The 13,575-nt window shown below is 37.6% G+C and overlaps 2 protein-coding genes across 2 annotated transcripts; both read right to left on the bottom strand.

Annotated features, from left to right (window-relative positions):
- Positions 1-979: 979 nt before the first annotated feature.
- On the bottom strand, positions 980-5,563 carry kctd6a (potassium channel tetramerization domain containing 6a). Its single transcript, XM_082138384.1, has 3 exons — positions 5,137-5,563; positions 4,692-4,798; positions 980-2,473 (listed from the first exon to the last, which is right to left on the bottom strand). The coding sequence occupies exons 2-3, from the start codon at positions 4,716-4,718 to the stop codon at positions 1,787-1,789; spliced, it is 714 nt and encodes a 237-aa protein (XP_081994510.1). The 5' UTR covers positions 4,719-4,798; positions 5,137-5,563; the 3' UTR covers positions 980-1,786.
- A 151-nt stretch (positions 5,564-5,714) lies between these two features.
- On the bottom strand, positions 5,715-13,394 carry pdhb (pyruvate dehydrogenase E1 subunit beta). The gene is made up of 10 exons (XM_082138383.1): positions 13,281-13,394; positions 13,123-13,182; positions 11,150-11,257; positions 8,602-8,664; positions 8,478-8,513; positions 8,112-8,397; positions 7,921-8,031; positions 6,927-7,018; positions 6,494-6,635; positions 5,715-6,178 (listed from the first exon to the last, which is right to left on the bottom strand). Exons 1-10 carry the CDS (start codon positions 13,314-13,316, stop codon positions 6,033-6,035), a joined length of 1,080 nt encoding a protein of 359 aa, XP_081994509.1. The 5' UTR covers positions 13,317-13,394; the 3' UTR covers positions 5,715-6,032.
- Between the last annotated feature and the right edge of the window lie 181 nt (positions 13,395-13,575).

The following is a 13,575-nucleotide window of genomic DNA, read 5'->3' as shown; positions in this document are numbered from 1 at the left end:
ACCAAGGCCATGTCCACACTAATACGTTTTCGTTTGAAAACGTATATTTTTCTCTCCGTTTTGGCCTTCCATCCACACTGAGACAGCGTTTTTATTAATGAAAACGAAGCTTTTTTGAAAACGCCGTTTTCACGTTGTAGTGTGGACTGTGAAACCGGTGGTATTTAAAGCTACACTGTGTAATATTTTAAGTTGATTTTTAGCAAAAAAACACTTTGTTCTTTCAAAATTATACGTTCTCATTAATGTGTAATCACTTCAACCAACTAATTAAGTATTCTCTTAAGTGTATAATCTGCCATTTAGAATACATACGAGCGAGTCGCTCAAATGGCGGAAGCCATGTTGCGCATCCATCTTGAAAATACATTAGCCAAAGAGGGACATACTTGGAAATTCAAGCTTCGCCTTTCGCGTTTTTACACTCAGTGGCACCGAGACGAATGCGAGAGGGAGATTACTCGCGACTGCCGGCAGATTTGAAATAATACGGCCACCATAGGAGTTAAAACGCCTTCGGAATGGGAGGGGCTAGAAAGTAATATTCAGTTGGTAGTCATATACAATTTCACCGCTTTATGGGAGAAAATCCTACACAGTGTAGCTTTAAAAACGATGACGTAAATTGTCATGTGATGCATATTGTACCAATAGATATTCATGTTTATACCAGTATTGTGCCTGTTATGTGCTATTCACTTTCACACTGTTGCTAAAAAATATTCTACATTGCGCACTCTTCATATCACAATCCTGCAAAGATGGCAGAATGTACTCACATTTGCTGTCGTGCGGCAATACATGAGAGGCGAGCAGTAGTGTTTTAGACCAAACATATGGTGACTGCGTGCGACCTGGACCAAAATTCACTTACATAATTACATTAAAATAATAAATAAAATTTCATTAATAAAAACAAAATGTTCTTTCAAAGAAATGTTATCCGAAGACATCTTCTACCAAACAGAAACACACAATGTATGATGAAACTACTGTTTTTAATGTGCAGGTCCAATTCATTACACACATGAATGAACTCTTCAATTTAATCTGGGTTTTCAAACCATTTAAAATATGTTCTCAGCTTCAGCGATACTAGCCTGAGTTTTGCATGCATTTTGAGACTAAAATTAATTTTAAATGGGACGTTGGGACTCCAAAATTTGGCCTGGTCCAGAAGCTGGCCATAAGAGGTATTAAGAGGGGGGACATGCAAGTCCAAATCACTTTTCTGTATCTCAAGGGAGGAAATGTCTAAACACTAATAGTGTAGATACCACAGAATCATGCAAACCATTTAGTTTATAGACTCAATCACAGGACAAAATATCTGCGGAAAAATTGTAAATAGAAATTGAATACTGTATATTTAACACTGATGCAATATATGTTAAAATTTTACATTAAAGAGTTGTATTTAGATTTGGAGATATGACAATTTGGGAAGGAATTTAGGACACTTTTGCCTAAACAAGGTATACTGTATTTGTAGAAACGAAAAACACAAATTGTTCAGGTTCCTTTTGTCCATAAACTTCTGAAGTGGGTGGAAAGACGCATAAAACACAATAGGACTAGTTCGCACGAATTACGTACTACAGAAAACAAACTAGGAACTGCAGTGGAGATGTGGTGTGTTCAAGTAATTTCAAAATTGCCTTAATTTTGTGTCGCAACTAGTATACATTTTTTTTGACGTCTTCATTAAACTTGTAATTGCTCAATTGGCAATCTCAAAGTTATTGCAATTACAGTAATGTTCGACAAGACATGAATGCATCATCAATCAGTCCTCAACCTTCTGCGCAACTCTACAGAAAGTCCAGTGATGTTCTACCGTGTTCTCATTGGCGCGTTCACTCATGTGATGAACTCGCGTGTTGCGAATAGTGAAGCCTTGCTTGGAGATGTACTCCACCAGATGCACGCGAAGGGATACCTCTTGGTGGTAGTCACATGGTCCAAAGGTAAAGGACACTTGAAAGTCTCTGGTGTCCATCATATGTTTATTCCATCTGGTGAAGCTGTTTGAGATGCCTTCAAGTAGTGCGTGAACTTTGGTGGTGATGGTGAGTTGGGTGATGATGACTGCCACCGGGTTCGAGTACTTGGAGAGCTTACGAGTACTTGACAGTTCTACCACTTGCTCAAAGGTGTCCATCGGGTAGAGAGGTTTAGTGTCACCTAAACACTGGATCAAGGGCTCTATCTGGTAGAAGTCCGCTTCCTTCCGGAGGAGCTCTGTTTCTTTGAAGTCACATGGTAGAGTCAATTTTGAGGTGCGTAAAAAGTTCAAGACGTAACGGAATAGTGGACCGTCTCGATCTATGAAATAGTTGCCCTGGGCATCTCGTGTGGTGGGAAAATCGCCTCGGAACATGGCGCCCAACATAGAGTCTGGATAACGCTGGAGGGTGGACAACGAGGTGGTGTACAAATGGCCACCAACATTTAGGGTAACCGTATCCATCATCTACAACAAAGAAGAACATAAATTGTAGATGTTCAAAGCATAAAGATGCATTTTGTACCTTCTGAGAATGTCAAGATGGTACTTTGTACTGATCAGGGCAATTCCACGCAAAACTGTCACATCCATAACTCCAACTAAATACCATGGCATTGTGTTGGCGTTATGGATGTGACAGTTTTGCGTGGAATTGCCCTACAACAAACACTCAACCATTCCCTGCTGAACACAAGTTTAGTCCAAGATTAATTGCCATGCATAGCCATTTATTTGGTACTGCTCTTGTTGGTGGACCATCAAACTTATGCTCCAGCAAAACTTAAACCGGCTTGGTTTTTCATTGCAAAGCTGATTGACCAAGAAAGACTTGGTTGGGGCCCAGCCTTGAAAACAATATTTGCTGGTTTCATCTGCACTGACAAAACCCTTAGGAACATCAGTTACTACAGAAATTATTGTTTGGTAAATTGAGTATCAGGAAGAATGGATTGTAGTTTAAAACACCACGAGATGTGTTTGAATTCAAGCCTGTTCCTCATAAAACCTTGATCTCAGACAAAATGGACCACTGGGATAAGACAAAATGGCTGACCCTTAAAGCTTGGTTTCTTTTCTTTTTTGAGCCATTGGAGATCCTGTTCTTAAGGTGGTAAGCACTTGTTTAGTTACGCCCTTGCAACTGTCTAACAACTACCCAGAAGACCCTAGTAACCGCTGACCAACAACTTAGCAACCAGCCTAAACAGCGTTTAGGGTAAATGTATCCATTATCTACAACAAAGAAGAAAATAAATTGTAGATGTTCAAAGTATTAAAAGATGTATGTTGTACCTGCTGAGAATGTCATTTAGTTTTTGAACTGATATGAAAAGACCAACTTAAGCCAACACAAACGGTCATGCAGATCATGCAGGTTGATTTGGTTCTGTTCTAGTTGGTGGACCATCAAATCCATGCTGGTCCCCAGCAAAACTTCACCCAGCTTGGTTTTTCTTGTAAAGCAGATTGACCTATAAGGCTTGAAAACAACATTTGCTGTATTGAGCTGCATTGACAAAACCCTTAGGAACAATGGTTTCTATGGTAACTATAGTATGGTAAACTGAGCTTCACACAAGTAGTATGGTAAAAACCACATGAGATGTTTTCGGATTCAACCCTGTTTTTCATAAAACCTTGGTCTCAGACAAAATGGACCACTGGGATAAGACAAAATGGCCGACCCTCAAAGCTTGTTTTCTCTTCCTTTTTGAGCCACTGGAGATCATGTTCTTAGGGCGGCAAGCATCCGTTTAGTAATGCTCAGTCAACTGCCTAGCAACTACCCTGAACACCCTAGCAAGTGATGGGAGAAACAAAGCTTTTCAAAACTTTTAATCAATTGAACCAATTGCTTTGTAAAATGATTCACTGTTTCGAAGTGCTCGAAACACCACATGCTGGTGACCCCTGCTGGTCAGCGCAGTGTAAATACAGCGAAAACTCAGTTCAAACAAGCATAAAAACAACTTTTAGAAACAAATTGGATAATTTGGTTAATCAGACCAATAAGAGACTTTTAAAAAACAACTCTTCCTTTTTTTACTTACTGAAATCCCGCGGCTTTGCCAGTTTGATACGCACTCCGAATCACTGGTTGGAAACAAATGATTCAGAGATGTTTTGAAGCTTCACAAAGCGTTTCGAAAGTGCCCATCACTAACCATAACAGCTTAGCAACCAGCTGGAACACCATAGCAATGCCCTAATAACTACCCTATCAACGCCCTAGCAACCACCGAAAACAGTCTTGCAACTGCACAGCAAAGCGCATCAGAAAATATATTTTTCATAAAAAAATAAATAACAATTTCTTGTTTTGCATATTGTTAAAAAAATTTCAGTAAACAATGTTGGCATCGCCACAGACACCCTAGCAACAATGCAAAACACTCTAGAACTGCATAGCAAAGCGTCCTAACCATACATTAACGCTAGAACAGGGAACATGAAAATATTAACTGAAAATGCTTACAGAATAATAATATAAAGGAGTGGGCTCTTTTTACATGGGAGCGATGAGCATATTTATGAATACCCTAGCAACCACCCAAAACACTCTTGCAACTGCAGAAAGAAAATAATTTTGCTGCATTTTTTTTATATTTATACAGTAGAGTAAACAATGTTGTTGCTGTTTTGATTTGAGAACCGCTGCGTTATTTTATACGTTTATATTTACCATGTGTGCCCAGTCTCCATTCTCCATGTGGCCAACTGGTCCTCTTCAATGCTGGTGACGAATGACACTCTCTGCAGTCTTTATTGGGTATAAACACTTCACTAAAACTAAAGACATAGTTCATATATTTCAGTTTAGACAGCATATTCAAGTGCAATATCGATTAGATTACCATGGAAACGTATCGTGAAATGAATGACGCAGCATATGAAGGACACCGAGGGTTTCCCTGCATCCCACCACATATTGTAGCAAAGTCTCAGATATAAACACGATATCATATAAATCAGCTACTAAAAACAGCGACCTATCAATATTAACGAAATTACGAGATGATGCAGCACGCATTTAATTTATAGCGGCTGCAATAAAACCGTATTAAATTATACAAGACAAATATACACAATCGATCGTATTATATGAATACAAAATGCTCAGTAATTACCTCGTTGAAAATACGTTACATTTTAGGATTTAAGTCTCCTCGTCCGATGTACTTCAGTTGTTTCCTTTCGTCCCAAGCATCAGGAATATGGAGGACAAGGGGTTTAAACAAGGATAACGTTACTTTACTTCCCTGTGTGGTTTTTCGTGACTTTTCCAAAATACAGGAGCATTTTGAAACCCTTATGTTAAAAAACGACTCGTTCTGCTCAAGTAAAAGCTGTAAAATAACTGTAATGTTTATGTTGTGGAGTCAGAGAACAGGACAGGGACATCAATGTGGGATTAACGGATATGACACACCCACGACAGAAGCCCCGCCCACCACACACACACACACACACACACACACACACACACACGCCCACGCCCTTTCTTTCTCTCTCAGACCATCATCCAAAACACGTCAGTCAGCAGAACTGTTCCAGTACAAGTCCAATATGGTCCTGAAAAGCGTGATGTACCAGTACTCAATATTTATGAGTTTCTTTTTTAGCAGTTGTTCATTTTTATTTTATATGGCAAGCCCTACATCTTTGTTTCTTAATCATCCCACAGAAATAAACCCAAAACTTCATCTAAAATTCTATCCATTTATTTGTTTATGAGGACTTCACAATCATTCTTACAACCCATAGTGATAAAGGTTTAATTTAGCTTACAGTAGAATTTACAGCATAATACACATGGTTGGTTGTTTATAGCCATAATAAACCTCACTGTCATGACACAACCTCCTTATAGAGTTGAAATGAGAAAATAATTTTAATATAGAGCCAATGAGGGAAGAGCCATGTAACAGGAAGATGAAAAAGAACGTCCTATTCCTCAAACATTGATGCAGTAACGGGAGAGAACATGTATTTAATATGTAATGTGTCCTGAAATGTAGATAAGTTAAACGTTCAAAGTCTTTTTGATGGAGAAGATGATGTCCTTGATTTGCGGTACGCTGTTGTCCTCCAAAATCTTGGCGTACGGCATTGGAATATCTACACCCGTGACTCGGACCGCAGGGGCGTCGAGGAAATTGAAGGCAGGACCTTGAATTAAAAAAGATAAAACAATAAATCTACGTGCTGAAGAACACACCACTCTGGGTGTGTTTGGACTTTGGAATGACATACTGATCACTATTTTTGAAAGAACATAATATGTAGTTAATGTAGTTACATGTAATTATTCATGCAACATCGTGAGGTCATGTGACAACAATATAGCACAACATTTGATTGCATTCTAAAATATAAAATAAAACATCATACAGTACGTTCTGAGAAAAATACCACAAGTAGTGCGCTAGTATTTCATTTTGAACATAGCATCTGACTTCAAATGAGCATTATTGTTATATTCACCCTCCATGATCCGGGCAAGAACCTCCGCCCCGACTCCAAACTGGGGCCAGCCGCCCTCCACGGTGATGAGATGATTGGTTTTCATTATACTCGTTTCAATGGTTTCTGTGTCGAGAGGCCGGATGGTGCGCATGTTGATCACCTACAGACAAAAACAGACACTTCAAACTACTATTCAATAAGCTTATAGAAATAAATGTTAAATGTGAGCAAATTAAAAATGTTTTTTTTTTTTGGTGTGATTTTTGTATAATTTCTTTCATTACAATTTACATGACTTGCCAAAAAAAACTAACATTTTTGATTTACTGACTATGAATCAAATGTGTTTTGAATCACTTTTCCTTAAAAACTGTATATTGAATCAATCAAATGTGAGGAAATGGTGTTTAAAACCATTCCGGGCTGAAAGGATGAAAGGATGATGTCATACCTCACATTCGATACCCTCTTTGGCCAAGACAGCGGCAGCGTCGAGACACAGGGTGACCATCCGGGAATGGGACACCACAGTGATGTGATTTCCTACAGCACACCACCAATATTAATATGCACATCCACCAATGACAGACCAATGACTCTTAAGTTGTGATTGATTGTTGTTCAAATAAGAGCGATTAACAGTGGCACTTATAGATTTTTCAAGGGATAGAAAAAGATAAATACTATTAGAAATATTAGAGTAAGAAAATTTTAATATAAATTATACATTAATATTCAATCATTTTAAATATTTCTCTTTAGTTGTGACAGGGTAATTAATTGATGTTTAATAATAATATAAATGCGTTGTAAATTATCCTGTCACAACTGAAGTGGACCAAAAAAATATTTTAATTTCAATATTTTAATATTCACTGAAAAATAATATTAATATAAATGTGTTACTATTATTATTTAATAATATTTAAATATTTACTGAAACAATATCATAAAATAAAATATTATTGAATAATATTAATATAAACTTGTTATTATTATTAAAAATAGAGAGAGTAACTACCCTGTCACAACTAAAGTGGACCAAAAGAGAAATAATTCATAAATGTGTCATTAATTGTTTGAGTAAATATGAAAATACACATTTAAGAAATAATTTTTCTTTTGGTCCACTTTAGTTGTGACAGGGTAGTTACTATCTCTATTTATAATACTAATAACAATAAGTCTATATTAATTTTATTCAATAATATTTTATTTTATGATATTCAATTAAATATAAAAATATTATTAAACTATCAGTAAATATTAAAATGCTGACAAATTTATTACATATTTCTCTTTTGGTCCACTTTAGTTGTTAAAAAGCATATGTTATATAATTACTCATCTTGTTTGTTTGTATGCGTGTGTGTGTGTGTGTGTGTGTGTGTGTGTGTGTGTGTGTGTGTGTCTGTGATTTTTTTTCTCAAATATATCAAACCCACCTGGTCTTTCAATCTTTGCTTTTCCAATAGGGATGAGGAAGTCTTTCGACTGAGATTCTTCGGACATGTCAAACGCCACGCCGTACATCAGCTCATTCTCCAAAAACACCACTAAAAGAGATACGATGTGACAGTCAGAGCGACATCTACTGTACATCCTGAACATCAGTCTCAACATGTGAGGAACTCACCAGGGTTGTCGTCTCGGATGGCTGATTTCAGAAGGCCCTTGGCGTCTTCAGCGCTCCAGGGACTAACCACCTTCAGACCGGGACAGTGTCCGTACCAGGCAGCAAAGCACTGGGAATGCTGAGCTGCCACGCCGGCCGAAGCGCCGTTGGGTCCGCGGAACACGATCGGGACGGACTGAAAGCCAGCAGACATGTAGTACGTCTTGGCAGCCGAGTTGATGACCTGGTCGATGGCTTGCATGGAGAAGTTGAAAGTCATGAACTCGCAAATTGGCCTCAAACCCGCCTGAAAGAGGATGTGGTTGGGTTAGTTTGGGAACGTAGCTTTTAGATTCATTTATAATCGTTGTTTCAGGAAAAACTCACCATGGCAGCACCAACGGCGATGCCAGCAAAACCCATCTGCATGGATAAAGGAGGAAGATTCAGTAAACTCTATAATTAAGAACACACGGAAACAATTTTCGCACAAGTATGTCATCATTCTCACCTCTGTAATGGGTGTGTCAATGATGCGTTTGTCTCCGTACTTCTTCCAAAGGCCTCTGCTAACCTGCAACCCAAAACAAGTCACTTTAAGGCCCTGTTTACACCTGGTATTAAGATGTGTTTTGGTCGATTGGATCACAAATAGACGAGGCAGACACATTCCCGTTTTCACAAGGTGTTTTAATCCGTCTCTTTTGTCCACTTTCAACCACTTCCAACCACAGTGGTTGTATCTCTCTATTAGTGTTACTTGATCTTAGAGCTGCATATGCTGCAATTCATACTTATCTGACCGTTATCAGTTTGTAGCAGTAAATGAAGAGATGTCTCATCGATCACAAGTTCAGTATGGCGTACCACAAGGCTCAGTACTAGGACCGTTGCTGTTCACTCTGTACATGCTACCATTAGGAGATATCATTAGGAAACATGGAATTAGCTTTCACTGTTATGCCAATGATACTCAGCTGTATATTTCTTCAAAACCTAACAAAACTTGCCAATTTAGAAAATTAACGGAATGCATAGCTGATATAAAAAAATTGGATGACTCGTAATTTCCTACTACTAAATTCTGACAAAACAGAGATTCTAATTATTTGACAAAAAACGTCCTCACGTAATAACCTAGAATACTGTCTAACACTTGATGGCTGCTCTGTTAAGTCTTCGTCGTCAGTTAGGAACCTGGGTGTGCTCTTTGATACCAACCTTTCATTTGAAAGTCACGTGTCTGGTATCTGTAAAACAGCATTTTTCCATCTTAAAAATATATCTAAATTACATCATAATATGCTCTCATTGACAAATGCGGAACAATTAGTTCATGCGTTCATGACCTCAAGGCTAGATTATTGTAATGCTCTACTGGGTGGTTGCCCTGCACGCTTAAACTACAGCTAGTTCAAAACCAGAACCAGGAAGTATGACCATATTAGCCCGGTTCTGTCAACACTGCATTGGCTGCCTATTAAACATTGTATACATTTTAAAATATTGCTGATCACTTACAAAGCACTAAATGGTTTAGCTCCGCAGTACTTGAGCGAGCTCTTAACGCATTATAGTCCTTCACGTCCATTGCGATCTTAAAATTCCGGCCAGTTAATAATACCTAGTATATCAAAATCGACTGCTGGCGGTAGATCCTTTTCCTATTTAGCACCAAAACTTTGGAACAGTCTTCCTAACATTGTCCGGGAAGCAGACACACTCTGTCAGTTCAAAGCTAGATTAAAGACACATCTCTTTGACCTAGCATTCACATAATACATTATAGACTTCTATAATTCAATGTTAGGCTGCATAGATTAGGTCAGCCGGAACCGGGAACACTTCCCATAAATCCTGATGTACTTCATAAGAAGAATGGCATCTACGCTAATTTTAGTGTCTTTGTTTATCCCAAGGTTTTTCTGCAGCCTGCCGGATCCAGGCTGTATCCAGATCTGATGAAGGACCTTCGCCTGGACCTGATGACAACACAGTGCTGAAGTGCCAACTAGTCTCTCCCTATGGAGGATCCTTTTCCCACTCTACAGATGAAGCGTTGTCGGGAAATTAATTTTGCGCATCTACCCCGAAGTGACAAAATAAAATAAATTCTGTATAAAAATGTATAAGGAAAGACCAGTCCTTTGATTAGGCTTGGTTTGTAGGGAATTACAAACCTGCGCACATATATTCAAACGCGCATGTGAACACCATCAGCGTTTATCACAGGTTCGCGTTTAAAGTCTGTGTAGAGAGAACGATGTCGTCTTGGCGGCCCCTAATTTAATAACAAATGATCGTTGCGACGGAAGCGAATCAATCAAAACTAACTTTAGCTGGAAAATAACTTTATTAAAGAACCGCTATAAAGCCAAAACAATCTCTGTTACCTTAAATGATACATTTATCTCTGTAAAGCTGCTTTGAAACAATCTACATTGTTAAAAGCGCTATATAAATGAAGATGACTTGAGTCGTGATTTCTTCAAGGGGAGGGTCTGTGGGCGGGTAAATGTATGGGTTTTTCAGATCTTTCGATCTAAAGGATTAAATAAGCTCATGCAATTTACTTATGAACGCGATCAGAGAAAACAGAAAACACAGAGAGCATCAGCTTTCGTTTCTGCTCTGATAGCCGCGAGACCACACCGAAAACTGTGAGTGTGTGTTAGAAATCAGGAATGGTGAGAGAACATTGTGCTTGGTACGTTTTTCATCGTCAAACCAAACTTGGGTCTTCAACCGACAAAGTTTAAATCCTTTTTGGCTAGCGCGCTTCCCATGATGTTTACGCATTAGGTCAGTAGGCAGAGAGTAGACGGTCTTTTGTGGCTGTTCGAACACATTCGACCACATGAGCGTTTACACTACGAAATCAATCCGTTCAAACACGTTTTTTTTTACTACCTCTGGAAGTGGTTGAAAGTGGTCAAGCTCAAAACGATTCCGAGCCCTTTTACACCTGTATGTTGCGTCATCCACTTGTGATCCAATCGGTGATCCGATGCTTTGGAGCTATTGATAGCCAAAATAGCGCAAAAATATATTCATCTAACCTTATATGCACCGTCATACTGTGCGACTTCCTCTCCGAGGAGGAAAACCCGCTCATCCCTCTCCAGCTCCTCATCCATGGCCTGGTTGAGAGCATCTCGGACCGTTACCTGCGAAAATCAAGAGCATGTTAATGCATACAGAACCTTTTCCAACAAAAAATGCAGTAATTGTACATATATCACATGGTAAAGCATGGTTATAAATAAAAATCGCATTCATTTACTTTGAGTTTTACATGGTACCACCGTGGCATATTTAAAATAAACAAATAAATAAATAACATAATAAAATTCCCATAAAACATAACATACCAGTCTACATGTCAAAAAACATAATGAATAAACGAAAACACAATGGGTTTTCCTATGATACAAGCAAAAAAATTGTTTAAATATTATAATTAAATGCTTTCCCATGGTACATACAGAAAAACAACGGTGCCCAAGGGCAAGAGAAGTATCCATTTACAGAAACCAAAATCAATGATTTCTACATCAGTTGCTTCACTGTTAAAAAGATATAAGAATGACGCGGTTTCATTAATGGTGAAAAATGTGACCTGACCAGTTTTACTAGGTTTAACTTTTCATGTTGTGCCATCAAATTGGGTCAATAAGGTCAAAATAAACATCAGATAAATGCACATCCATTTAAATATGCTGACAACATGATCTGAAATATCATAATTGGCAATATATAATTATTATAAATGAACATTAACTTAGTAAAAAACATTAACTATAATTTCTTAACAATATTTACAGTATAACCACAAGATCTGTACTTGTATATAAAATACTCAATTATGAGAAGTATGTTAAATATTTCCATGATAGTTTTGAAATAATTTACAAAATAATCAAGTGTTTTAATTACAAAAGGCAAAACAGAATGTTTTCATGCAATTCATGGGTTTCATCAGGTCCCTTTCCACAGGTGTATTAATCAAGCACAATGCAGTCTGCATTCATAATCTAGGTGCTTGATTTTATACACCTGTGGAAAGGGACCTGATGAAACCCATGAATATTAAACATTTCTTAGATGATACTAGCATAGAATTTTGATATAAAACATGACACTGATTAACTATTGTACTATGAGATTTACATGGTACTCAAAAGCACTGCAAAGAAAAGCATAGTGATGCCATAGTACTTAAAAAAAGAGAGTAACAACATGGCAAAAAGCGTGGAACCTCCATAAATTATGGTAAAATGTAAAAAAAAAAGATCATGTTATTATACAATTCCTATAAAACAATACCCCGATGCACATGTAAAAAAAAAAGTAAATATACAAAACACTGTAGTATTCATGATACAAAAAAAAAAGATAAATGCATGATTAATTTAGCTTGATAAATATGAAAAAACTATAGCATTACCATGGTATATTACCAAAAAATGTCCAATAAAACATGGTAAATTAACAAAACACCAAAGGTATTGCAATGATATATATATATATATATATATATATATATATATATATATATATATATATATATATATATATATATATATAAACAAAAAAACATGGCTTTACCATGGTACATATGGAAAAACGATGGTATTACCATGGTATATTTGCAAGGAGTGTCAATCAAAACATGGCAAATGTCCAAAACACCAAGGTATTACCATGGTACATATATAAAACAAAACACGGCTTTACCATGGTACACAAAGAAAAAACTGACATTACCATGATACATTAGCAAAGAATTTTAATTAAAACATGCTATTGCGTAGTACACACTAGTACACACATGCTACTACCATGGTGTTTTTGTTAGTATTCTTGACATGTTCTTAACAGTATTCTTAATGCGTAGTATTCTTAACAGTGACCATTAATCGGTTGACCAAACGTACTAATAATCAACACATTTTAAAGCCTCTTCCTCTCGGTTTAGTGTTTACTGTGACACAGCATCTGTGAAGGTGAGAGGAGCAGCAGCATCACTGACCTGTACCGCAGCCGGCTGAGTCCTGTGAAACTCCCTCCGCAAAGCGGCAGAAACGGCACTCTGAGAGACAAACACACAGCCAATATCTGTCGTAAAACTGTCCTCTTAGAAATACAAGCGTAATATGTTGCTAAGATTCCATATTTCCACATAAATACCTTCCCCGAGCGCAGAAAACACCTCAGAGACGCCATGTTTCACTGTCCTCTGTGTGGAGGCGGGGCTGTCATGCCAGCGGCTTCGGCCAATCAGAGAGCGCGTTGTAAAATCAGAACAGGAAACACAGTGACAGCGACCAATCAGAGTAGCTTACTCATGACATCAACGGAAGCTTCATTCAGGCTGTCATTGGGCGTCCAAGGGCAAGAGAAAAATCTTTTTATAGAAAACAAAAATCGATCATTTCTAAATCAATTGCTTCACTACTTTTTTTTTTTTTTTTTAAGAATGTAT

Source organism: Leuciscus leuciscus (genome assembly GCF_965113295.1).
Source record: "Leuciscus leuciscus genome assembly, chromosome: 15".
NCBI lineage: Eukaryota > Metazoa > Chordata > Actinopteri > Cypriniformes > Leuciscidae > Leuciscus > Leuciscus leuciscus.
Note: the sequence above shows the minus strand (reverse complement) of the source record. Positions and strands in the feature narration are given on the sequence as shown.

What these genes read in the sequence shown, in the direction of transcription:
- kctd6a (XM_082138384.1), bottom strand. Translation starts at nt 4,718, where the DNA reads ATGGAGAATGGAGACTGGGCACACATG. An exon ending in ATGGAGACTGGGCACACATG is followed by an intron (nt 2,474 to 4,691) that starts GTAAATATAAAC and finishes TCTTTGTTGTAG; the next exon opens with ATGATGGATACGGTTACCCT.
- pdhb (XM_082138383.1), bottom strand. Translation starts at nt 13,316, where the DNA reads ATGGCGTCTCTGAGGTGTTTTCTGCGCTCGGGGAAG. An exon ending in GTTTTCTGCGCTCGGGGAAG is followed by an intron (nt 13,183 to 13,280) that starts GTATTTATGTGG and finishes TTTGTCTCTCAG; the next exon opens with AGTGCCGTTTCTGCCGCTTT. An exon ending in TCGCCGTTGGTGCTGCCATG is followed by an intron (nt 8,398 to 8,477) that starts GTGAGTTTTTCC and finishes ATCCTCTTTCAG; the next exon opens with GCGGGTTTGAGGCCAATTTG.